This window comes from Erpetoichthys calabaricus, chromosome 1, assembly GCF_900747795.2.
Source record: "Erpetoichthys calabaricus chromosome 1, fErpCal1.3, whole genome shotgun sequence".
NCBI lineage: Eukaryota > Metazoa > Chordata > Cladistia > Polypteriformes > Polypteridae > Erpetoichthys > Erpetoichthys calabaricus.
In genome coordinates, this window is record NC_041394.2 from 156,539,316 (window position 1) to 156,567,012 (window position 27,697).

The 27,697-nt window shown below is 38.1% G+C and overlaps 1 protein-coding gene across 3 annotated transcripts; it reads right to left on the reverse strand.

Annotated features, from left to right (window-relative positions):
• Positions 1 to 693: 693 nt before the first annotated feature.
• LOC114656311 (BH3-interacting domain death agonist-like) lies at positions 694 to 27,697 on the reverse strand. Of its 3 annotated transcripts, none has more exons than XM_028807867.2 (5): positions 27,485 to 27,697; positions 24,868 to 25,163; positions 15,900 to 16,036; positions 13,027 to 13,244; positions 694 to 1,812 (listed from the first exon to the last, which is right to left on the reverse strand). In XM_028807867.2, exons 2-4 carry the CDS (start codon positions 25,106 to 25,108, stop codon positions 13,029 to 13,031), a joined length of 594 nt encoding a protein of 197 aa, XP_028663700.1. In that variant the 5' UTR covers positions 25,109 to 25,163; positions 27,485 to 27,697; the 3' UTR covers positions 694 to 1,812; positions 13,027 to 13,028. The 3 variants fall into 3 exon arrangements, with proteins under 3 accessions (XP_028663700.1, XP_028663709.1, XP_028663719.1); XM_028807876.2 differs by having other exon boundaries at positions 27,474 to 27,697; XM_028807886.2 differs by having other exon boundaries at positions 27,659 to 27,677.

Here is a 27,697-nt window from a genome sequence, read left to right on the forward strand (position 1 = left end):
TTACGGCAGCTGTGGTTGAGTAGCCCACTGCATACTTATATGGAACAGTCAGCTTTGTTCATCTGTATTTGCTTGTCCTGCTCTCACGCACAACTAGGAGAGAGATGGCCATTCTGCCCATGGGGGTCACTTAAGGGTTTGGCACATACAAACATTTAATGTTTTAGTCAAGATGGCAGTTTCTTTTCAGGCTCTTCTAGTTTCACTGTTACACTGATTAGCATTAATGAACCTAAAGCAGTGGGACACAAGGACATCCTCGCTGTAGAATAAAGCACAAGTCATCACCTAGCACTGCTCATTTAAAAAAAAAAAATGAAAGTATGAAGTTTTAAAATAGGTTTTTGATCCAAAAAGTAGCTTCATATTGTAAACTTGGGCGGTCGAATAAATAAAATTTATAAACATGCAGTGGGCTATTTTCTCCTGGCACTGGTGATTCTCTTGAAGCAGCAGGTTCAGAAGAAGACGGTTTTAATCATAGTCTGCCTCACTGTGAAGGCCAAATTTCTAGATTCCCCAACATCCATCCATTCACTCTTCAGCACTGCTTATTCCAAATGAGGGTCTCATGGCACCATCCCCAATGCACCACCCATCCTGCTGTTTGAAATTAGATGTTGTACACCGTGTGACTGAATTGCACACCACTGGAGTTTATAAGGAAAGACTTCATGTATGTATATATTATATATATATATATATATATATATATATATATATATTCATTAAAAATACTATCAAACATTGTGGATTTTTACGTGTAAAATAAGAAAAGGACATTATGAAAATGTACAAAGTTTTAAACCCACTTTAGAGCGAATGGAACTGAAGATGTTAACTACTGAACTTGCTGTTTACACACCTAAAAGGCCTCCTGGCACAGCCAAATTACCAGCCAGCGCAGGCGCGGAGCTTCTTTCCTCAGATTTTAATAAATGCAGATGCATTTTAATAGGAAATAAACTTTTACATAACAAAACAGAAAATGATTATTTGAAGATCAAAAGTAAGTGGCACTTTGGCTTCATTCGAGCTTTGCCCAACTGTTTCTGCAGTTCAGAGTAACATGTGTCCAATAAGTAAAGGGCTCACTCGGCAGCAGTGGGACGGCAGTAAATACAGTTGGGGACACTTTGTTAAAGCACAGTGGAACTCATGGCTCTGGGGTCTTAGGTTCAGGTTGTCACTGGATGTGTGTCTCTCCTGGCATCTCCAGCATCCCAACCACATGCAAGTCTAGTAAAATGGGACCTGAGAAAGTGTGCCTTCTTATCCATGGTGTGAGTAATAACACAAGTATCTGACAAGTTTGAATAGCTGAAGCGGTCTGAATATGCCCCCTTTAACATGCTTTGGGGAAAAAACACCACCACACCTGGAGCCATGTGATCTGCTTCACTGGAGAAAACAGCATTGTGGTCCTCCATCTGCAAAATCTCCCCACTGATTCAGATATGGTGGCAGGGTTGTGACGTCTCAGTGGTCAGATCCAATATAGCAAAAATACTGCAGAATGTGATGTGATCTTTAGTTATTTAAAAAAAAAAAAAACAGTATATACACATTATGTATCGTTAAGCTCCATGAAAGTAACATATAGGTATTCAGTTTTATGGAATGTCAAACTTGATCCGTTTTTTTGGTAAACACTAAGAATACAAGGAAGGGAAGAAACAAGAACGCGTTAATGCTTCGTCCATTTTTGGTCAGTTGCTAACTTGAGTAATTCTGGCAGAGGTACATTAGAAAGCGTCAGGTTCAAAGCAGGAAAGAGACCAAGAAATGGCACATCAGTTGGCAAGGTAAGCCCTAAAGGGAGAAGAAAAAAAAAAGAATTATAATTTGTGTTACCTTTTCAAAATACAGCAATTTTTAAAAGTAATAAAAATAAACAAATAAAACCCACCCAGATGTTTTTTATTTGGTCATATGTCATGGCCCCTCGTGGACACTGCCTTTCCTATTCAGTCACAGTGATGTCGTTTTAGATTTTTGGTCAGTCTATTCCACAGACCCTTTATCCTCCCATTAAGCTCTTTAGAATGAGGATGTTTGTTTCAATTGCATCAAAATGCAGACAAATTTTTCATTTGGGTCAAGCCAATACCAACCATTCACCCCACAATTACACGTATCCTCTGTTGCATACTTCATGTAGTGCTCAAGGTTTCATACTGGTTTGGCATGCTGTGCTTTCTGGGGATCATGAGATGCCTATTTTTACTTTGGAGGGTCAGTTTTGTTCAAGGTAGTCTTTAGCTGATACTATAGACCATCTTTGAAATCAAACAAATCACCAGGACCAGATAATATTTATCCTTGAGTTCTTAACACTAGAATTACCAAAGCCTATGAAAAAACTCGTAAACCTTAAATCCATTCACACCTCTCTGTCAGCGTCTTTTATCTTTTTAAATGTGTCCATAAGCAGCAAGCAGCCTGGTATCATATCCCCCACCGCCGCACAAAGTTTTCTCAGCTCGTCTGTGTACCTACATGTCAGTTTCTTAGAGTTGTGTAGCAGCGCTGTTTTTTCATTCCCTTTCAGCATGCAGATCTCTGGACTCACTATCATCATCTTTCATTGCATCCAGTGTTGTTTCCATGGACTTTGTTGTGTGGTGTTGTTTGTGTTTATATGTTTAATGTAATATCGCCTTAGGAGTGCAGGGGTGGTATGATTGTTTTCATTTATATTATTTAATTTCATTATATTCTTTAATTGTTGTTAGTTCCCAGTGAGGAAGGGATCCCCTTGGGAGTGGACACCAGCGTGCCAGGACTCCTTCGAAAGACTCAAACAGGCACCGACATCACCACCAGTCCTAGCACAGCCTGATCCATCATTAACCTTTCAGGTCCACACTGACGCGAGTGACCTCGGGCTCGGCATCATTCTCTTTCAAACAAGTCAAGGAGAGGAGAGGGTGGTGGCCTATGCCTCGTGGTCACTAAAGGGCACGGAGTATAATTATTCCACCACGAGAAGGAATGCCTCACTGTCAAGTGGGTCATGGAGAAGTGGCGTCACTTCCTGGAAGGAACTTCACTTGAAATCTACACTGGCCATAGGGCTCTGACCTGGGCATTCAATTGTCCGAACACCATGTCTAGGCTAACCAGGTGGGTATTGCGCCTCCGACAGTTCACATTTAAGATGTGCCCGATGCATTATCACGGGTTCACGATCCTGCACAGGTGGTATGTACAGTATCTGTCTCTAACCCTTGGCCTGATCCTCCCCTGAACATGCAGGAAATTGTTCAGTCTCAAGAAGCCAGTCCTGTATGTCAGGGGTTGAGAGAGGGCCCAGGGGGGAGGCCTGACCTCATAAATTATAGGGAACTTCAATGGGCACTCTAGCGCTGTGTTCCAACAAAAGATCGGGGTTACCATTATCAGTTGGTAGTACCCGAGACATATGTGCCCAAGTTCCTACAGTATTACCATGATAGCCCGATCAGTGGTCACCTTGGACGTACAAAGACTGTTTAAAATCCTGGAGGTGGCATGGTGGCCGACGATGCGCAAAGACGTCTGGTCCCATGTCCAGACTTGTACCACCTGTCAGCGATACAAAACCCCACCTGGTCTCCACTCGGGACAGCTTCAGCCAGTAAGGACCAGAAGACCTACCTGATGGTGGCTGTGGACTATTTTACCTGATGGGTGGAGCTATTCCCTATAGCTAATGCCACAGCCAAGAAGATATGTTCCGCCCTGAAGGATGAGGTCTTTACCCGATGGGGGGGGGGGGTGCCGAAGAACATCATCACAGACCGGGACCCGCAGTTTACCGGCTCAGAAGCCGAAGAATTTTGGAAACAATGGGGGGTGGTTCACCTGAAGACAACAGCGTACCATCCCCAATCTAATCTCCTTTGTCGGAGATCACAATCAGGATTGGACAAAGTGGCTGCCTGAGCTACGGTTCACATTGAACACGGCAGTGCGCGAGGTTACAGGTGAAACCCCTGCATTGTTAGCTTTAGGCAGACAATTAAATGGTCCACTGGAAAGAATACTTGATCACAATCCACCCAAATCAGACACATCAATACATGCAAACCTTACAACAAATCACATAATGGGTAAAGAGAAATACTATATCGTTATTTGGGATACATGCATTTCATTTGTGTTCCGTGTACACAACAATCTATGTAAACACATAGTTAAAACAGAAACTTTTTCATGTTTTAGTAATAATTGACAAAATGTAGACATGAAGCGTATAATGTGTGAAGCCTGAATTCCAAATATCAAATAAACACTTTCACACAAAAGGTACAAGTTTAACAAAACAAGTGCACTTTTATTCAAGAATATAACTGCAGAAAAAGAACCTGTGTCAGGGTGCGACATTGACACATCTTAAATATGACTGCTTTGGTGGCATAACGGTAAGAGCTGCTGACTTGTAATCAAGAGGTCACGAGTTCGATCCCACACGAACCAAACAGAAAGGAGAGGGCGATGGTGTGAGGAACCTCATCAGTATTGGCTAATGTTAAGTATGGTATTCAACAGGGGTCAGTGCTAGGGCTGCGGTTATTTTAAACATATATGATTTAGATAGGAATATAAGTAACAAGCTGGTTAAGTTTGCAGATGATACCAAGATAGGTGGATTAGCTAATAATTTGGAATCCATTATATCATTACAGAAGAACTTGGGACAGTATACAGGCTTGAGCTGATTTGTGGTAGATGAAATTTAATGTCAGTAAATATAAAGTATTACACGTAGGAAATAAAAATGTTAGGTTTGAATACACAATGAGCGGTCAGAAAACTGAGAGTACACCTTATGAGAAGGATTTAGGAGTCATAGTGGACTCTAAGCTATTGACTTCCCGACAGTGTTCAGAAGCCATTAAGAAGGCTAACAGAATGTTAAGTTATATAGCACGATGTGTGGATTACAAGTCCAAGGAGGTTATGCTCAACCTTTATAACGCAATGGTGAGGCCTCATCTGGAGTACTGTGTGCAGTTTTGGTCTCCAGGCTACAAAAAAGGACATAGAAGCACTGGGAATCTGTAATATTAATCAACGGAATCGTTAAAGCTACTCACTGCCAGAAGCAAACTAAGTCTAGAATTGGAGGACTGACTCACAGACGTGAAGAAAAGATGGATAAATTCAAAAATGTGAGGTGAGTGGAGCAGTTGGAAGTACAGGGCACAGGAGAAGAATATGGGATAAAGCCACTTGAGGTAGGGATGTGAATACGAGATGCAGTGGAGTACATGTCTTCCACATACTGACATTGCCAAGTATCAGAATTGTTTGCATTCCCTTTATGTATAACCTTTGACCTTTCCCAGGAATGCACCATGGTTTTGTATTTGAATTTCCAATGAGAAGGTTTGCAAAGCAAATTTCACAAACTTGAAACTTGTATATAGTCACCAGATCCATCTCAGATGAAGGCACAATTCAGTGAAATGGTGGCAGATCATCAGTGGAGTGTTTTCCTAGTCCTCTCTTCCTTTGGTCTGAACCACAATGAAATGATCCAAGAATGAGGCCAAGTTCAAATTCACTTGGCACTTGTACAGTGGTTTGCATCTTTAGTAAATCAGTTAAGAGACCTCCAGTGGATGGGATGGACACCAACAACCATATGCAGAACTGGCTTTTGGGCCTGTTCTGGTATTGATAACCACTGAAGTTTGTGTAACCCAATAGTTACGATTATGTGGAAGATAAGAACAGGTTTTTTTTTTCCTTTCATGAAGCATAATGACACAATTTCTGTGCGTGTTTGAGTAGATAACATCTATCCATTTTCTAACCTGCTTAACTAATTCAGAATTGATGGGTCAATCAAGTCGTAATATTATAAAGTTATAAAGGTAGCATCTGTGTATACTCTGTGCCAATGTAACCTAATCTACTGTGTCTTTAAACACAACAGGTATGAACTGTGTACCAACAATGCAATCATATAAAATACAAAAAAAAGTTTATATTTCATGGATAAACATGTTAATGTGAGGAAAAACATTAACCACCACTGCTTTGCCTGAAACAGACAAACACCAAAGCATCTGCTCACCCCTTTGTGATCTGCCAAATAGTCTCACCATTTTAAAAAGAGGCTTTCTCTTCATTTTTTTTTAATGGCCATATTTCACTCTCTGTAAAGTAAGAAGGGAGTGTGTGGTGGGGTTGTGAGCACTACCCTGTGAGGGGACAGCTCTGGCACTGGAAGATAGTGATGGCAATGTGCAACAATTAAGAACAATAGAAACATTTTTCATGCATTTTAAGATCATATAAGGTTGGGAGCAGGCACTGGTAGTGTGTTGCTGCACTCACAACACAATGAACCACCTTGATTGATACCTGAATACAGTTGGCGACACCTTGGCAGTATGCTGGAACAGTGTGAGGGTTGTTTTGTTTTTATTTTACCATGCCAATCCCTGTAATTTGGAGGACCTGCTTGCAGTGCTGGATGTAGATTATCATCATATCCAGGACAAAGCAACTACAGGTTAAAGTCCTTGCTCAAGGCCCCAACGGAGTAGTTTCTGAATTAAAACACAACAAATTTAAAATATAGAAAAGCAATCAGTAATTACATCTTAGTAGAGTAAAAAGATAAGTCCTTGTAATGACCTTCTGCATTAGGGCTGCATTTCCTCCTAAATTCTGCTGTGGCCTGTGTGGCTATTAAGAGAAGCAAAAGGTCCATGAGGAACGTCAGTCCCCACAAAGTTAAGGGAAGACATGGCTGCTTTGACTTTTTTTCTTTTTAAATTTAGCACCAGCAGCCACAGATCAGTATAGGTGAGTGGATGCTTCTCTTTTAAGCTCCATTGACTGTTAAAACTTGTGCTGAAAGTATTACCGGGATAATATCATCTTTACTTTTTATTCTTATGACAATCTGTTAACAAAAATAAGGCCATGTTTTTACAACTGATTGCTTGTTTCTGTACTTTACCCTCCATTTACAACAAGTATTGTTTTTTTTCTGAAATGTTCATTTGCTTGTAGTGTATGGCTTATAAATTAAAAAACACACACAAACAAAAAGAAAATCCCCAGTGACTTACACTGCTGGTCCACCAAAACAAATTTGAAACACATGCCTTAAAACAGAAAATGGAAAATTTTGATTTCAGAAAACATGCCTTCTACATTTCTGAGGTTTGTTGGGGACATGAAAACAAAGTTGGAAGGAGTAGATCCTTAGCACGGATTCTTGGTTCTACCATTTGTAGAGTGAAAACTGAATAGTTAAAATAAAAAATTTAAATTGTTAGTTTTTTTTAAGCTGTGAGGGCAACAAACTTCTTTGGAAAAATAAAAATCTACAGAGTGAAAGTGACTTAATCACTTTTACATTACCATTTAAGTATTTATTTATTTATAATTTATTTACAGGTTTGGTTTTATGTAGTTAAATAGATAATGAAAGGGTTTATTTTGGTCTGATGCGAGAGCTTGCACTGTGCATAGCTGCACCCACTTAGCAGACTGAGAAAGTGAAACTAGTCTTGTCCATATTACTAAAGTGTGTGCGCAGGTGAAATAAAGACAACACTCACCAACGATGTGCCAGCTACTTCTCCATTGAGAAATGTTTTTTTGAGCACATCAATTGATATTACAATTATACATCAAATGGAGGTCACTCTGATTAAAATGTCAGCCCTTGTTGATAACAGAACATTCTCAAACCCACTTAATCAAATTCAGTGTTGCAGGAGGCCTGAACTCCTCTTGGAAACCTTAAAGGGCAGATGGACAGGGGACTGATCCATCTCTGAGTCCACCTATGCACAAACCCAAATGGGACCAATTAGGAATCACCAACTGATGTAAAGGGTGAAAATGAAGACAAATCACTGGCGGACCATTTTCACTTTTAATAAATCTTAATAACCAACAATATTTAAAATGAGAAAAAAAAAAAAAAAATTAAAAAACCCACAAACAACTGACCGTTTTTGGAATATTGGTGAAATTAAGAATACACTTTAATGTTTCTTGGACTAACCCTTTACTTTGATTAAAACATCTGGATTTTGGAACTATTTCCAAATTTTCTTTGGACTAGGAAAGGATCTTTTGGGTACCGAAGTGTCGAGATACCACTGGTGTCGTACAGAACTGAAGTCCAACTTTCAAAGGCGCTATTGCAGGGCAGCGATTTTACTTTTTCACTCATTCCTTGGTGAAGTTGTGTGTGTGCGCGCATCAGCTTATTGTTGTTTGGTTTTACTTAAAATCTCTGGATATTTGCAACTTTTCATGTTCTCCACTATTCAGACTAGGGTCCCATAGTTACATATCTTTTAGAATGAAGGCCAAAAGGTTATAAAAACAACTTTTCCTATGGGCAGAGCCCAATAAAATTCTCTCTCCCACAGACAAATAAAACATAACAGTTAAAGTAAAAAACAAGGCTGTATAACATTTATATTAAATAAATAAAAAAAAAACACGCAACAAGTAGAAATATATTTGTATACGAAAGAATACTTCAAAAGTACAAGTGAAAGGCCTTTTGAAAACAGAGGCCACAGTGACATACTGAATACTAATTGAACGTCATTGCTACCTACACCATGACTTTATGGAACTGAATGTGCTATTGTGTTAAATTTACTGAGGCTTGACAGTTTAAAAAAGGCTTTCACCTTGCTTCTCTACTCCACATGGTTATAATCTGCAAGGAGTAGTTAGCTGCAGTTCCTTTAAGGCTACCCTTGTCTCCTCAGGGAGGCTACTAAGAGGCCATCTCCCTGCACAATGAGTTTTGAAGGCCGTGATCTTGAAAATATCCTTTTCTCCTTGTTTTAATGAGGGACATTAAAGTGTTCCATGATAAGTTTTTATACTCCTCTCTGGATCTTCTCCTTTCAACAATAAAGTCAATTACATCTTTGGTTACTTCTCTGTGGACCTATTATGTTGTTTGCAACCAACAGCCGATTTTATTTAAGACTAAATCGGGAATCACTTTAGTTTGACACCTGAATGCAAATTACCTTCAAATAGGAATTTAAATCTGAACAGAATGTGATTTTATCTATACTAATTAATAAAAGGCAAAGCCCTCACTGACTGACTGACTCATCACTAATTCTGCAACTTCCCGTGTAGGGGGAAGGCTGAAATTTGGCAGGCTGATTCCTTACAGCTTACTTACAAAAGTTAGGCAGGTTTCATTTTGAAATTCAACGCGTAATGGTCATAACTGGAACCTCTTTTTTCACAATATACTGTAATGGACGGCAGCTCGATGGCCGTGGGAGGAGGAGTTGAGTGTCACGTCATCACGCCTCCCACGTAATCACGTGAAAATACTGTGAATGCAGTAGGGAGAAATGAAGGAGAAGCCGCAAACAGCGAAGAACAAAAAATTCATTAAACAATTGAGAAGGGAGTGAAACAATAAGAAGCGAGCGAGTGAAGCATACAAGCATCTTCATAAGGGAAAAAAGCACGGTGTAAAATGTAAGTTTAAATTAAGTTTATAGAAAAGGTCCCGCTGCGGATTGCAATAACATATTTGCGAGATAAAAGTTTAATGAGAAGACACGAGGTATAAACGAACCACATGCCGTAGCGCAACGTTAGGGGCTTCACCTCTGGCGCGGACGATAGAGATTCGATTCCCGAAAGGGGATGCAATGAGTGGTTACGCCTGATGAGCCCAGAATTAGGGAGAAACACATGTCGCATACTCTTTGCGTTATTTGAAAGTAAACTATTAAAACCATTCTATGATCTGCTTCTGGGAACAGAAAGAGGGCACGTGGCGGACGTAAGGCGACTTGCTGACAAACCACAAGCGTGACCTGGCAAGTAACCACCCATACAATCAGATTGTGATTCAGAAAACGAATGCCATGAATGTAATTACCACGATCTACATACTGTCAAATAAACGAAACACACGCCGTAGCGCGACAGCTGTGAAAAGGGAGCTTCACAAAAAAAAAAAAACAGATCCATAACAAATTGTTATTGGTATATTTTCAATCAGTTTAAAAAGGTTTTCTTTTCTTCTTAATAAAAAATTAAAAGCAGTACTTTGCCGCAACGAAGCGCGAGAATTTGGCTATATATATCTGCTTCTCGCAATTAAGAGGGCACGTAGCGGATGTTAGACAACTTGATGACCAAGCATAAGCGTTACCTGCCAGGTAACCACCCATACAATCAGATTGTGATTCAGACTAGGAATGCAATGAATGTAATTACCCCGATCTACATACAAGGCGAAAGTCTTGCAACATTCAAAGATGATGGTTTGGGATAAGTACAACATTGAACATAAAAGAGCTTATGAAGCCTTGAACCGAAAAAAGCAAGATCTCAGGGATCGTAAAAAAAAAAAAAAGGAGGTAATGTCGTTTTACTCGCTGTAGATTTTAGTCAAACATTACCAGTTATTCCACGAGGGAGACCAGCAGATGAACTCAACGCGTGTTTAAAATCCATGCTTCTCCCACGGTCGGTTATATGTCGCGTGTTCTCGGGTAGGTACACCAAAAAATGTATACATTTAAGCATGTAATGGGCAAAGAAAAAATGAGGTATACCCGAAGGCACTGCAGTAGTACTCAATGTAACTTTACTTCTTAAATGTTAATGTTTTACTGTTTAATAATTTATACGCTTCTTATATGTTGTTCAAATTCTTTTATCAAAATACCAGTGACAGCGCAATGCACGATAACATGGAGTAAATACACCATATGCATCCGCCCACGGCCGCCCTGGTGTGCGCAGATAGGAGTTGATTCTACAATAAAATAAAATAAAGATAAAAAGAGTAATACAATCATCACCCATAAAGCGGATAGCAGACGTGACATACTATATGTGTACCACATTTCAAGTCAATAGGTGAAACGGTTTGCGAGCTACAGGTGATTTAAAATCCTGGACAGACAAATGAATAGCCACAGTAGCAAATTATAGAAGAAGATTTTACTGTTTAATCATTTATATTTATATGAAATGTGCTTCTTATATATTACTTCATATTCTCATATGATAATGATGTTAATGTTGTTTATATTGATTTGTATGTTATTGTAAGTGCATGTATATGTGTGTATATTATATATATATATGACAGCAACACTCATAACAATGACAACACAATTACATTGACAATCATGTTATGTTATTTTTAAAATGTTTCCTTTACTTTTTCATAACCTCTTTAACACACTACTTCTCCGCTGCGAAGCGCGGGTATTTTGCTAGTTATATATATATATATATATATATATATAAATAAAAAAAAAAGGCAAAGCCCTCACTGACTGACTGACTGACTCATCACTAATTCTCCAACATCCCGTGTAGGTGGAAAGCTGAAATTTGGCAGGCTCATTCCTTACAGCTTACTTACAAAAGTTAGGCATTTCGAAATTCAAAGCGTAACGGTCATAACTGGAACCTCTTTTTTGTCCATATACTGTAATAGACTGCAGCTCGCTGGCCGTGGGAGGCGGAGTTGCGTATCGCGTCATCACGCCTCCCACGTAATCACGTGAACTGACTGAACGCAGTACATAGAAAACAAGGAAGAGCCCCAAAGAGCGCTGAAGAAAACATTCATTACACAATTGAGAAGGCAGCGAAACAATAAGAAGCGAGCGAGTGACGCATACAAGCATATTCATAAGTGCAGCTAAGGCGGAAACAAAGCATGGTGTAAACCGTAAGTTTAAATAAAGTTTGGCAAGATTGCTTTTCTCCTGTACAACTATACGTTGCATTCTCAACAGTAAGCTTGCACGACTTGGTCATATTACAACCGGAGTGCTGAACTGACAACGTGGTATACAAAGAAAACTATAACAATCGTAATAAACGAACAATAAAACAGCGGACAACCCATGGATTAAATAAAAAGGCTGCTTCCTTGGCGAAGCAAGGAAAAAGGATGGCCTTATATGGCGTTCGTTTATAAAACAGCGGAGAAGCTGTGTAAAGACTGCTTCACAAAAAAACAGCAGAGCGCCCTATATGAGCAGGCAGTCAGCTAAAGAAGGGAATCAATAAATAACTATAATCGTAATAAATGAGCAAAAAACAGTGGAGAATCCGTGGATTACATAAAGGAAATGGGTACCTGAACAGAAAAGTGAGTCTCAAATACCTACACAATAACTATAACAATCGTAATAAACGAACAATAAAACAATACAGAACCACTAAGCAAGGAGAAAGGACGGCCTTATATGGCGTGCGTTTATAAAACAGCGGACAGGCTGTGTAAAGGCAGCTTCACAAAAAAACAGATCCTTAACAAATTGTTATTGGTATATTTTCCCTCAATTTAAAAAGGTTTTCTTCTTAATTAAAATTTAAATGCAATACTTCACCGCTGCGAAGCACGGGAATTTGGCTATATGCAGTGAGTGTGTACGCCTGATGAGCCCAGAATTAGGGCGAAACACGTGTCGCGTACTCTTTGCATTATTTGACAGTAAACTATTTCAACCATTCTATGATCTGCTTCTCACAACTGAAGGCACCGTGGCGAATGTTAGCTGACTTACTGGCCAACCATAAGCGTTACCTGGTAGGTAACCACCCATACAATCAGATTGTGATTCAGACTACGAATGCCGTGAATATATATATGTGTATGTATGTCTTATATATATATATATATATATATATATATATATATATATGTTTACATAACCTCTTTAACACACTACTTCTCCGCTGCGAAGCGCGGGTATTTTGCTAGTATATTTATATATATATATATATATTATATATATATAAAAAACACCACACTATTTTTGTTGGTTACAAGACCTTATTAAAGATAAAAATTGCCAGTCATGGTTTGTCTTGATTTTCCTCAATAAAGATACATGCCAGTCAAGGTCAAAGAATGCCAGCTAGAGTGTACAAGGTCAAGGTGTGCTCAAAGCATGGAGTTCAAAATTTGAATATGAAAACATGAAACACTATTTCTTATGAATCTTACTAAATTCTTTAAATCTCAACACTGTCACTTACCGTTAGGTTTGGTTAATTTGTGTCTGGATATTTTCATTGATGTATTGCACAGCCGTGTTGAAAAAACTTCGCAGCAAGGTTGGAAACTGTAAGCCAATTCTTTTCACCAGAGCCATTGTTAAGGCTACCACTACTCTCTCTTCATTACCATACTGTAGCCCAGGGATGCCATGCCTCATGAAATTCTGAATCTCAGTTGTAAGGAGGCCTACCCAGTCCTGTTGGGGACAGACAATAGTAATGGCACAACACTGATTGTATACATTCCATTTAAACAAAGATTACACTTTGTGTATACATTACAAGGCAGAGGTTGGCGATTTACAAAAGTACATATTACCACACCCAGATATGTGACTTAACATCTTACTTCACCTTTTAAATACAAGTTTTTTTGTTTTGGTTTTTTTTTTTTTAAACCTATGGATAAACCTACTTCATGTCTTGAAGTCTGACATTTTCGCTGTGTAACCCTCACACCCAGTGCACGCATGTGAAGTGTATGAACCAGCCTTTATGCTACTCACCGATACCCAAAGGGGAATCCCATCCCGACACATATGTTAACAACACATCCACTCAACAATAAAAAAGGCCTTTTGCATCTGTTACAACAGAATTAGTTTAAAGTTTCAATGATTTCTTCCACCATCAGAAAACTATGTAGAAATCATAACCCCTAGGCCTTTTTTTGGTCATATTTGCAACCATTTTAGTTGCAGTCTGGAGCCCTGTTACTATTACTATCCTGAAAGAAAACATTCCAGTCTGTGGCCAGGGTACACCCACTTAACTCCTCTATCTTCCCATCCTGCCACACACTGACAGACTTGGTACACAGTTTCCAACCTTCAGGTCTGCCCTTAAAAGGAGTAATTAGCTGAATGGTGTTACAATCCAAATTTGAAAGGAGCGGTCTTAAGTTTAAACTACACCATTAACTAATTCCTTTGTGTTGATTCTACATTAAAATGTGATTCAGCGTTTATTTACTTCATGATTTATGTATTAAATTTTATAATTACAGGTTTTAATGTTAGATGCGATTAATCACATACATTTGTGATTTTTTTTTTTTTTTTTTTAAATTGATTCCCAGAACTAGTTAAAACTAAAGCAATATAATTGATTAATTGTAATCATTATACAGTATGTATGAATTACTGATATGTTATGCTGTCGCCGGTCTTCAAAATGTTATATATAAGGCATAAGACTTTCTAAGGTGCAGGACACATATCAAGAGACAAAGTAACAGATCCATTATAATGGCATCTACACAAATGGAAGTTGCATTGCAATGCCAGTTAGCTCCCTAGTGCTTCAAGGCTATCAAGGCCCAATACTCCCAACATTATGTCCTTGTATACCCTTTAGTTTCAACACTGGTGCCTGTGCCTGGAGTTCCTCTCATGGAAAATGGCTAGCTGGTTATGCTCAGTAGATACACACACCACATCAACTGGATGCACTCAAACATGGCAGTACTGCCACCAGGGATACCAGAACCAGGCCGCGTGGTGGTTTCTGTTAGCAACTACCTTAAGGTCAGCTGTTGTGTGGACTCGAGCACAATGGTTGTTAGGTGAGCAGTTTATAACGTCTGATGCACATAATTATCAGTGACTCTTTTGAGACAACATCAACCCCCCACCCCATTTAACCTAATATCATCTCAATCTCCAAGTACTCATAAAATTTAAAAAAACACATTTCTTTTAGCAAATAGAATGCCCAATTTTTTCCCCACCATTTCCAGTTTGAATCAGTTAAGTGTTTTAATTCTAGAGAATTAATCTGAAATCCCTGTAAAAGTAGAGGAACCAAAGAAAAGATTACATTTACAAACATAGGCTCCCCATAATCTCGTCTGATGTTTTACATACACAAAACACCACCACAGCTTTTAGAACAGGAACGATTGGACCTTATCCACAGTGTATTTCTGGACTAGACTAAGGGTATACTCACACTAGGCATATTTGTTCCTTGCTGTGCCAAAGTGCAACCATTCCCCCACCCTGCTGGCCTGCACTGACAATGCGCTTTAATGTTCTAAACCTGGAAACGCTTTTGTCATGATCATGCAACTTTGTGTAAAGCCAAAACAAATTCCGAACACATTGACAACATTCATGTCAGAATGATTTCAGTTATTTTGTGGTTGTCTTGGAATCATGTAAGGCAGGATAACACTCTACCCTGTAAAAGATTTGTTCAGTGTGCAGCACAGTGTTTAGCGGTTATAATAATAATAATAATTATATTAAGGAAGGAATTTGCAGCTTTTCTTGCAAACTACAATTCACGTCATGTATAAGGCGAGAATAAAAACCTGTTTTTATCTCAAAAGATGTTGAGTGAAATGAGAATCGCATCATTGATGTCATGTCTGTTTTCCGTGCACGGGCACGTTTAGCAATCACACTGTTGCTGAATGCTACTGAACTGTGTTTGGGCCCACCCTTTCCAAGCGGACCAGGGCACAGTATGGTTGGAATGGCACGGAGCGATCACACTAGTCAAATGAACTAGACTTTGTAGGGTTACATGGGGACAAACATGCTTGGGCGTGGGACGAATTGCCAGTGCGAGTACACCCCAAAAGCTCCTGTGTGTTTGTTACCCTTTTTACTCAGCCGTACTGCTTCATATTTAGAAACATCACAAGGCAAAGATTATTAATTGATATGAAGGAAAGCAAGATAAGAGTATTCAAACTCACATAAGAAGTAGAACTTTGATTAGAGCTTGTAAACTGGCATCAAATCAAAAATACACCAAAGTAAAAAGATATATCCTTGAATTTGCCATCTAACAAGTGGCACGATCAACATCAAAGCAACGTATACAGAGTTAAGCACTTCACTTACCTGTCGTAAATTTACACTTTGCATATGCTGAGACAAATTTTGAGCAGCTTCTGCTATCATACGCTGATCTAAATGATCTGCAATATCAGCCAAGTGTCTTGCAACCTCCCGTAGTGCTTCTTCATTTACAGCATTTGCTAAATTGAAGAGTACAAAATTAGACATTTGCTGAATGTCTGTGAATTGTACATCAAAATTAAAATGAAATATCTTTAAACTGTTAATACTGAAAGCTTAAAATATATTCTTATCAATCTGAGCAGATATGTTGTTTGTTTGATATTCTTTTTCTGTCAAAGACATGCATGCCAGGGCTGAATTTTCCAATACATGGTAAAATAAAATATCTGCCACATTCTTCTTTACTACGCTGGTCTTCCAGCAGGCTGTGGCTCCACTTCAAGAAGTTCCCCTGCTCCCTTCTTTTGGAAACCCTACATTTGCACATTTAATAGCTTTCTTCTGCTCATGATCATGCATTTATTTTCTCCTTACTTTTAGTGAGGTTGATCACATAAACAACCTTTTGTTCTTGAATACTTCTCATTCATTCAAAATCCAGTTTGTATTCATTACATTCATTGAGTTGTTAAATATATAGCCTTTATATCACTGTCACAAATTAATGTAGTTTCAAACGTGAACCTGCTGTGCAAGTAACCTGCACGTTCTCTGCAAAAAAGGTTACATAGGTCAAAGACGCTCCCACGTGCCACCAGGGGACCAGTCACTTCCATCTAGGCCTGCACATGAAGTGCCCAGATCTTGTCCGTGATGCAAGCGTAATGACAGAGGAGGTGGAGAAATGCAAGCAGAGGATGAGTCAAAGAAACTTAAGACAGATGGTGTGAGAGATGGTCCAATCATTCAATGACATGTGGGACTATTAAAGTACAGAGGCATCCTACAAGTGCAGAAGGATTTTTCACACTGCAGATTACTGGAAGTTTTTTTTTTTTTTCACTTTATAAAAAAAAAAAAAAAAAAAAAAAAACCACTATGGGCACACTAGTTTCTTGGCAGACTTTAAAAGTTTGAAACATTAGGTCATAATGGGTGAAGAGGAAGTGAAGATTCAAACAGCACACTACACTTCCTTAGCACATACTTGAAAATGGTGTGATACAAAAGGCAGAAGAAAGAAAAAACTTGAAAATTGCAACCAGAATGGGAGGAACACCTGAGTGAACAAAAAGTTTTAAATTTTGTCTCGAGACCCACATACCCATGGAAGACTGCAAACATTTATTATAATGGGCTCAATACACACACACACACACACACACACACACACACACACACACAAAAAAAAAAAAAAAAAAAAAAAAAAGCCTGACAATGTGAAACCAGGTTCCTACAGAATACGGGGCCACATTTACACAAGTGGGATTTAAAGGACAGGTTTGACAGTGTTAAAGTCAAAGTTATCTTTTCATATTCATGGCTTGTAATAATTTACCACATGGAACTGTATTATACGGTGATTTAAAAAAAAACTGTTACTGACATTAGCATATGATACTACCAGATTGTGATATGTTGTCTCCGTTTTATAAACAATCACACAATTGATCACAAAGAAAGGAGAAAAAAAAACACACACACACAAATACAAATACAAACACGTCACTCATTCGGTCTTTGACTGCATGCAATGAAGATGATCACAGTCAAATCCAAAACATTGCTGGTGATCAATATACTTCAGACATGAACTGTAGAAAGCAACTGCACTTAAGGGAGGCGTCCAGATGCTTGTGTGTATACACAGCTATTGCTGCAGGATTCTGTATTAGCATGGAACAGCACCAGCAATAGTGTTTAGTAATGCTATGATTATTAAAAATAAATTGAAAGTTGATTTAATATTGCTACAAAGCACAACTTGGGAACACCTCATCATTTTATGGGCTTGAGTAAATATCTTCTAGGAAGGAACAGTAAAAGTTACAAATTACTTCTACCCACTAACAAATGTTTTCCTCAGTTGTTCTTGTATTACCATATCCTCAGCAAGTGCAACTTAAAATGCACTATAAAATTCATAATTGGTTTCTGGCACTCAGTTCATTTATTCGTGGCTTAGCTCCCCAGCATAATTTGCTTTCACTTTTCCAGTATATTAATTATATTATATATATATATATATATATATTTAAATTGTGCTTTCATTTAAAAAAAAAAAAAAAAAAAAAAAATCAGTTCTGATTTATTGTCAAGTATAGCAAACTCATGTGCATGATTAACAAAAACACACTGCACTGCCTTTCACCGTGAATCTCATTCAGTAGATTACGTAAAATACAAAAATGCTAAATATAAATAGGAGAAAAGGAGCCACTGCCACAATCAAATGGCTCATGATTTTTGTTAGGATACCCCACACTCTTGGAGTAATTAGCACACAAGAGAAGATGTCAGTTCCAGATGAAAAGCAAAATGCTGAAAGGCAGTGCGCTCAAACATGGCAGACTAGTGCTGGGCAGTATGACCAAAGTTCTATATCACGGTATTTTTCAAAATTATACTGGTTTCACGGTATTTGACGGTATTTTTTTTCCCATGCAGGAGTGGATGTTAACCACATTTTCCACTGCAATTACAAATTACTCTTAATTAATTAAAGAATAAACTATTCCACTGTCATGAGAACTGTACATTGTACAAAAATAACATTTTAATGTGCATACAAGTATTAATACAGGTTTCCATGTCCCCATAAAGTGGTAGTTTTCAAGGGGGTGGCACTAATGAAGAGAAGGAATCACATTGCATGACAGATGCAGCCAAAATATAGAGCCTTTTTATTGAACAAAGTTTACAAACAACTTAAACTAAAATTTTGACAACATATTTTCAACCATCCAAAAAGGCATTTAGACTTAGTAAAAAATCCAGAAGTGCTTGTCAAAAATTGTATTGCACTGAACAGGTCTTAGAAAAGGAATAAATAGTAAATATTTTTTGTAAACCAACTACACTTTCTGTTAATGTTAATCTCTGTCCACTGACACGTTAAAGTGACTTTTTAAATAACTTTATCATCATTAAACTGCAGAATATTTAAACAAATAACAATAAAATAAATAACAGTGCAACTTCCAGTAATACTATTACTTCAAGCCCAGATGCATTACACAGTATTCACCAAATAAAAATAAAATAAAAAAACAAGTGCAACTTGGTGATGACATCTTTACCAACTGAACCATCATTAAGGCAAATTGCATTAATATGGACCTTGCTTCAAGCTAAGTTACATACATAAAAAATAAAACTGCAACTTGCATTTATAATGCTATTTGTGGTATAGCCCTACAGAAGCGTATTAGGGCCACGGTGAAGGGAAAAAATAAAAATAAAAAAAATAAAAGAAATTACGGACACAGTGCAGAAAGAAAAAAAAAAAACACTATGTCGAGAATAAAGTCGACATGTTGACTTTATTCTCGATATTTCCACTTTATTCTCAGTTTGTCATTAAAGTAGAATGTTGTAAATTAAAACTTCATCCTAAAATCAATGTTTAATTTATTAGATTTTCTCAAACCCCGTCATAACTATTGTAGCACATTAAATGTTTTGTGTTGTGTTCCCTGACCCAGTTGTTAACCGCTACTTGCTTCATAAACTGACTTCCTCTGCACTAAGAGGAGGCACAGGCAGCTATCACCGCACAGAATCCATTCACTTCATGATATTTCTGCTCTCTGAAAATTTACAATGCTAAGATACTGTATATATTTGATATCATTTTCATGATGAAATGCATTAAAGCAGGTATTAAACATGCACAGTAGTGCTGGTCCTTCGCAGTAAGGGGTCCCCAGGTGTATGCTCAGTGTAGAGAGAACTTTATGGCAGGTGTGACGAGGCTCCAAAAAAACGATGTATGAATGGGTATCGCACAGGTTTAACTTAAATATTGTGTAAATGTTGGGTTTGTGATCTGGTGGTCGGCGACACGAACACAGAACTCAATGGATGTTCTTCTGAGCGGACTTTCTTTATTGCATGCGTGCCGTCTCTGTCGGACGTAACAAACCCCCAGTTCCTATCCTTCCTTTTTCTTTCTCTACATAATTAAGATAAATGCCTTTATCAAATTAAAACTAGTTATAAACTTACACCACGGAGTGTTCAGAACTTTAAAAAAATCTTCATTATACATGTTTAATTATGCCAACCATTCAGGTTTGCGCCCATCCCAGCAAGCATTGTGTACGAGGCAGATCCTGAACGTGGCGCCAGCACATCGCAGGGTGAATATGAACAAAACATACAGTACACTAGCAGGGTCAATATAGCATAACAAAACCCCACATCCTACATGACTTTGAAAGGAAACTGAAGCACACCGAGTAAACCCACCAGAAAAACATGCAAATTCAAAGCAGGGAACACCCGATACCCCATTGCTGTGAGGCAGAAGTGCAACCTCCATGCCACCGAGCCCCCACATGAGTAATACATGGTTTAATGCATTTCATCATGAAAATGATACCAAGTATATATATATCTTAGCATTCTAAATGTTCAGGGAGCAGGAATATCATGAAATTAATGTATTCTGTGCTGTCTGTGCCTCCTCTTAGTACAAGAGGAAGTCAGTTTAAGAAGCACGTAGCGATTTAACACAAAGCATTTAATGTGCTACATAACTTATGACAGGGTTTGAGAAAATCTAGTAAATTAAATATTCATTTTAAGATGAATAAAACAAGTACAACTTGGCTTGCAGTATTATCCAGTAGTATAGAAAGAGTACTCACACATTTGAACATAATGGTCCACAACTGACCTTTTAAATCCAAAGTATCTCCAGACAACAGACGTGACTCCTTTTTCCAGCAAAAGTTCTTCTGTGTCATCATGTTCAACTATATCGTCTGCTACAGCTTCAGTTTCAGAATATTCTCCATCCATTTTCACCGTTCAATACCTCCACTAACGCATGTACTCCATTGTATGCGTGTTTAGCGGTGCAGCAGTGAAAAAGGTCCCTCTTTAAACAGTTTCCCGCTGCGCCACGTTCTGAACATTGTTTAGGCTATTTAAACCGGTGTTGCGGTAGAAGAAAAATCCATATCATAACAAAAATAAACAGTTTTTGGTATGAACCGGTATACTGCCCAGCACTAGATGCAGCATTTCATTTTTTTAACCAATTAATTTAATTTGTGCTCAATATCACTTAGTACAGCCCTTATATTCATAAATTAAATGGCCACATCTATTACAGAATCCACTATTGCATTTTATGACTCCAGAACGACATCTGTCAGCACACAGCCAGAAGCAACTCGTATAGCCAAACAGGCTCTCGTCATATTTTTTTCTGCTACTCATCATATTTAAAGAATCCATTTAAAGGATTCACTCTGCCCCACTGTACAGGCAGACATTAGCAATTCAGGAGAACTTCTCTCAAAATTCAACTCTCTACCCCCGCCCACTTAATTGGACAATCAGAGGAGCGACTTTCACAGATGTTTGCTAGGGTGTAGGAAGGTGTATTTGAGTGGCAATTTGCTTGCTTCAAATGAACTAACCAATTAAGGACAAGATTTTAGGATTGGGTGAGATTTTTACTGTGATTAGGCTGTAAAGTGCCTATCAAATGAGGCACCCCATTTACAAGTAAAACAGACAAATTGTGCTTATAATAAGCTTACAAGCCAATTGCTTATTAAGCAACTGTTTCAAATTCTTTTATCTTTTTCTAAGTGAAAATGTAAGCTGCTATACTTAAACTCACTTGGCGTTTTAAGTCAAACAAGCAGTGCTGGTTTTAATTAGGCCAAAATAAACAAAAAAAAAATCTGAATTCATTAAAGTTGCATTTCTAGCCATTTGTCTACCTTACTGCTCTCCGTTTACAGGAAGTTCACAGGCGCGCGCACACACACACAAAATAAACAAAGTGTACTTGTGACAGTAGCACAATACCAATAACAGACAATAAATAATACATGCCAGGACAACAGTATGTTGGAAAGCAAATTTCTGCTCTATTAGCCATTTCGTCATTGCTGGTGTTCTGGCCTATAGTGGTGAGGTCACCATCAAATTTAAATTATGAAGATGGAATTTGGTCACAAACCAGTATGAGCAAGGAGTGTACCTTGAGGCTCAGCATACAGCCATGTTGGATGTCTGTGCTGATTATTAGTGGAGGGGCATCGGGGGGTTGTCACCAATTCTACATAATCATAGAAATTCCAATTAGGAAACTACAAAATCCAAAACGAAAGAGTGGCTCCAAGTTCCATGTAAGGATTAATTACAGGACTGTGCTACATGCTGCTGACCTGTAATGTATAAACATTACTCTTGAAACAACAGTTTTTTATCCAGTATATAATAAAAGGCTGGAATGGACCCTGGAAGGAACAACACCTGACCAAGATGCAAGAGGAAAACATGGGGGTAATGAAACCCATGTAGGCACACCAAGAACGTATAAATTAAGAAAAAGTATAGTCTAAAATTCATTTTCAAAATTGAGTTTTGTCTAAAGTGGTAGAGGTACTACAAGCACGAAAAAGAAAACCTAGAAGATGGAGTATAAATAAAGCCTTAATTTCTATTTTTAGAGGATTTCATGTAGGTTAGCATTGGTGTATTATTCCCATAGACAGAACTTACTTTGCCCTTGGCGAAACTTGGCTTTTTACAGAAGCTCATAACATTTTAAAGGTTATATATAAAATTTATTTTATACATATTTATATAGGGCGGCACGGTGGCGCAGTGGATAGCGCTGCTGCCTCGCAGTTGGGAGACCTGGGGACCTGGGTTCGCTTCCCGGGTCCTCCCTGCGTGGAGTTTGCATGTTCTGCCCATGTCTGCATGGGTTTCCTCCGTGCACTCTGGTTTCCTCCCACAGTCCAAAGACATGCAGGTTAGGTGGATTGGCGATTCTAAATTGGCCCTAGTGTGTGCTTGGTGTGTGTTTGTGTGTGTCCTGCGGTGGGTTGGCACCATGCCCGGGATTGGTTCCTGCCCTGTGTTGGCTGGGATTGGCTCCAGCGGATTGGAAAATGGATGGATGGACACATATATATTATATATATATATATATATATATATATATATATATATATATATATATATATTTATTACACACATACATACATACATATACACACACATACATACATATACACACACATATATATATATATATATATATATATATATATATATATATATATATATATATATATATATATATATATATATATATATATATATATACATACACACACACACACATACACACATACATACATAAAAACACACTGGTCTGAATATACACATCATAATGACTAAAGACAAAAAACACCCAACATGTCTGATTTGGCAGTCACAGTGAGGCATTATGCGGGCATACTGCTGTTGCTATAAAAAGAAACCCTGGTAGGGTTTCTTAAAACACTTCTGCCAAGTAACTCAATGGCTGAATGTACTCAAAGTTAGTGTGTCAGAGAGAGGATGTGCAGCATCTAGACAATTTGCAGAAGCCTTGAATAGTAATTAAGGAACATTATTCTCAATGCACGTGTGAAAACACATCTGCAGTATTGTGTGTGGTCTTAGTCACTACACTAAAAGAGACACAGAAATATAAAGTACATAGCTGAACTAAAGAACATGTCATCCTACTCTTAGACTTGGAGAATTAAACCTTATTAGTCTTTGTGTGGACCTACCCAGGTTTTCAAAATTCTTAGTCACTGACTAAAAGCCAAAGTACAAACTGACACATTTCAAAAAGGTTTGGATGAAATATTGAGCCAACCTGGCCAAATAACTACACTGATTAAAATGGAGGTGTCTGTAAAAAATGGATGCATTGGTATGACCCACTGTGCTTTTGTGTTGCCTGTAATATTAATACATCATGAAAATACTTTTAATCTTTCAGCTTTGTTTTAAAAGAATATGCATTGGGTCAAGCCTGCTTTGCATAAAGATTTGAGAATTTTATGCCGATCCAACCCTAGATGCGTTCATGTTTGCAAATGTAGTCAGTTAAACTTCATTGAGGCTATGCAATTGCAGCTTCCCACAGAAATTGTATCAAAAGTCATCTAAAAACCCTTAAGGGCAATCCACTTCTTTTTTTTTTCTTCCACGTCCATGCATAACAAGTCTTAATATGATGTTACTGTAGTGTGTGTATATTATTATTGTATATGCTCAACCACAGCCACAGCAGATGGTGTGAATTCTATGAAAGATGTTGAAGCTTATACAAGTGTGATTTGCACTTTCTTGCATGCACCTCACTTTTCACTCAACCCAAGCAGACAAACTCAGCTGTGCGGTACATGCACGTTGTACATCCACAAAACGAGCTACCATCCATTTGCCAGAGAGTCAGATTCCAGCTTGTCTTACTCAATTTGTGCCACAACTGCACTCTACTACACATCCGTCTCAGATAAAATACGATGTCTCCCAGCTGCAGAGGACAATCCATGACCTCTGCCCTGGGTAATTCTTAAGAGTAGCCGACACCTGTACAAATTCACCATAATACTGTAAAACTGCTATGGAGTCTTTGGGTTGTTTTTTTTGTCCTGAAACGCACATGCAATCATTGTGGATTTAGTTAAAGGAGCATTCCAGCCAAAACTATCATTTTCGTATCTGTTACTCATCTCAAGTTGTTTGTAGTGAAGCCCATGAAAATTTTAATGTCATGCTTTCATGGAGAATAGAGATAAAATTCCTAATACAATGGACTTCAAAGGGGCCACAATTTGAACAAAAGCAAACATCAAAACACTTCTGGAAAAAAAATCTCCGATTACTCATGTTTACTCCACTCATATACTCACAAGATCCCAAAACACTGTTCAATAACAACATTTCTAAAAAAATCCCCTCATGCATACTACTGACTCTTGTCTCATTCATTTTACAGCAAAGGGGGAAAAAATATCAATTTTGAACTTACCTCTCAATTCTGGAGCAATATCTCCCAAATAATTTCTAAAATTGCTGCAAAAATGGCCATCAGTCTGAAGTTCATCTTCATAATGATAAATATATTGATTGAAAAAAACTGTTGACATGGGTCCTCTGGTTTTCAGTTCCTTGCCCAAAAGGTGTAGCTCCCTGTTGAAATGTTCATCTTGGGTCTCCCCAAGCTGAAGGAAACTAAACAAGATCATGTCTGTACTACTAGTCTCTTCCATTTGAAGCTTTTAAGATGACAAATGTTTTCCTTGGTCTTAACAGGAAAATATCAACCTAAAGACAAAAAATATACATTTAACACTATATAATACTGCACCAGCAATGTTTTTTTCTCTTGAGACTGCTTTTTAAACAAAAGGATCAAAACAAGTCATAGTCCTTAAATTTCAGGCAGAATCACAGTTCTCCTACATGAGCTGGCTGTCACCCAATTTCGGAGGACTATTTCTTTATTATACAGGACATTGTGACATAAGTAACAGTTACCTAGGATTGTAAGTAACTGTTGATCTCCATCATTTGCTAACACTTTGGTGTCTCATTCCATTTCTAGGAATTGTTGATTAAGTGCCACAGCAAGATATTAATAGGAAAACAAAAACAGAAAGGGGTCAGAAACTGAAGGTAGAAATAACTAATAAATGCAGTTACAGTAACAGCCATATCAGCAGCTTTAATCAGGGTTTACCAGACTATGGTAGGGAGTCCTCAGTTTGGATTCAGAGGCCAAAAGGGCATCTCCAATACAAACTACACCTAATTACACAATCTTGGGCTTCACAGCTGAAGGTTTGACATTTGCGCAGAAGCTGTACTTATTCATGGAAACTTTACAAGGCCATATGTTCTAGGCTACATGTATGGAAAAATGTTAACTATACAAGGCACATGCCACTTCAAGCTGTATTTTTTCTGGAGGCAGGTTTTAAAAATCAGTTACAAAATTTACCTGGGAGCCAGTGTAAAGACTTAAGAAATAGAAGTTACTGCAACTCCTTCCTTTGCAGGATGTGCAGCGTACTGGGGTAGAAGTGAACTTAATTCTGCACACACAGATGCTTAAAGCAAGCAACTTTGCTACCTATGTAAGGCATTCATTAGAGGCAATGTTTTAAGAGATGGGCATCTAGGCTTTAAACAAACAAAAAAAAAGTCAAGCAGAACTTGCCTGCAATTTCACAAACTTTCAGTACAAAACATGGCAAAGATTTTACATCAGCATACAACGTATTATCAGTGTTGTGTATAGAGTGGGTAGAGGATAGCACTATCTGCAAAAACACAGCCTTTACTCACAACTAATATTATATTGACTTAGTGAACTTAAGATTTTGGACATTCCTATACATACAAACCACTAACAGCTTCATCCAACATAATTTTGAAGAAGGCTTTCATTTTGTTTGGGGCACATACCCAGCAATAATCAAAGCATTTTAAGGTCAACTACATACTCTTTATTCATCATCATATTCCTACCATGTTACACTTCAAACTTCAAAATCGCTATTGCCAGATCTAATAAATCCAATTCAGTGTGGCATGAGAGCAACCCATTAGCACTGGGTGCAAGTCTGACACACCCCTGGATGGGGTGCCTCTCCATCACGGAGCACCTTCTCATGGGGTTAATTGATGAATCACGCTTAAGTAAAACTACACATCAGGGTGCAGAAGGAAATCCAGGAAGCCCTTCAATGATCTTTGCCAAAAAGCTATGATTACGTGCATAGAAAATGTGCTGCTCATTGCAAACAGTTTGGAACCATCTGTGAAGCACAATCCACAGATTACTGCATTTTAATTTAGACTTCGTGAGGAAAGACTGAATCCTTGGAGGCGTTAGGCTTTGTGTGTAACATTCATGGCACACTATATTGGTAATTCAATTTTTGATTTCTATAAGCAATAAAGTAGGATCGCTGAGCAACTATATTTAAAATGGTAACTCTAAAAAATAACCTGCTTGTAAAACTAGTCAGTAAAAATGTAACAGTTGCATCTACCAAAAAAAAGAAAGCGGAAGAAATGCTCATCTGATCAACAAACAAAAGTTACCGAACTTCTTTTCCTGGGGAAAACCACAAGAGAAGAGTATTTCACATTGCGTGGCAGAAAATATGCAAGATTCGTCTTACGATGAAATGTCATCTTGATTTATCAAATTTGGATGTTGAGCCTAAAAAACTTCTACCTACAATGTAAATGCGTTTGAATATGAAAGAAATAAATCACGTTATTCAAGGTTTAAAAAAATAAGCTTGACTTTCATCTCTCTGCAGCCTTAAGCTATGACGCACGGAAATTACTTTGTAAAGTGCTCTGCGAACATGAAATACCTTCGAACAAGTCCAGCCCCGTCTACTGAAACACTTGAAAACAAATTGCGTATTAAACGGGAAACAAAAGAGGAAGTCGAGAAGTGTAAGAAATGGACCCCCCATACAAACGCGATCTAAAGAGTGGGAACATCCAGAAAGCCAGAAAGCACTCTTTAACAACGGTTTGTGCCTACCATGCAGAAGCCCGGTTGAAGAGCGATAAAGCGGTAACTACACTCAAATGAGCATACTGACACATTACCTCCCGCTCACCTCTTCGAATAGTTTTCCACTCCAAAGCAAAATTCAAAAGGCTCACATGAAACAATTCCTTAAGGCAAGTCTTGCTGTGATCTTTGAATGAAGGCGGCAACACTTTACTAATAATTTTCCCATTCGGCAAGAAACCTGAAGAAAACGCTCAGAAAAACAACAGACAGAACATACCCCACATATAAATAAATAGCGCGGAAGAACGTATAAATA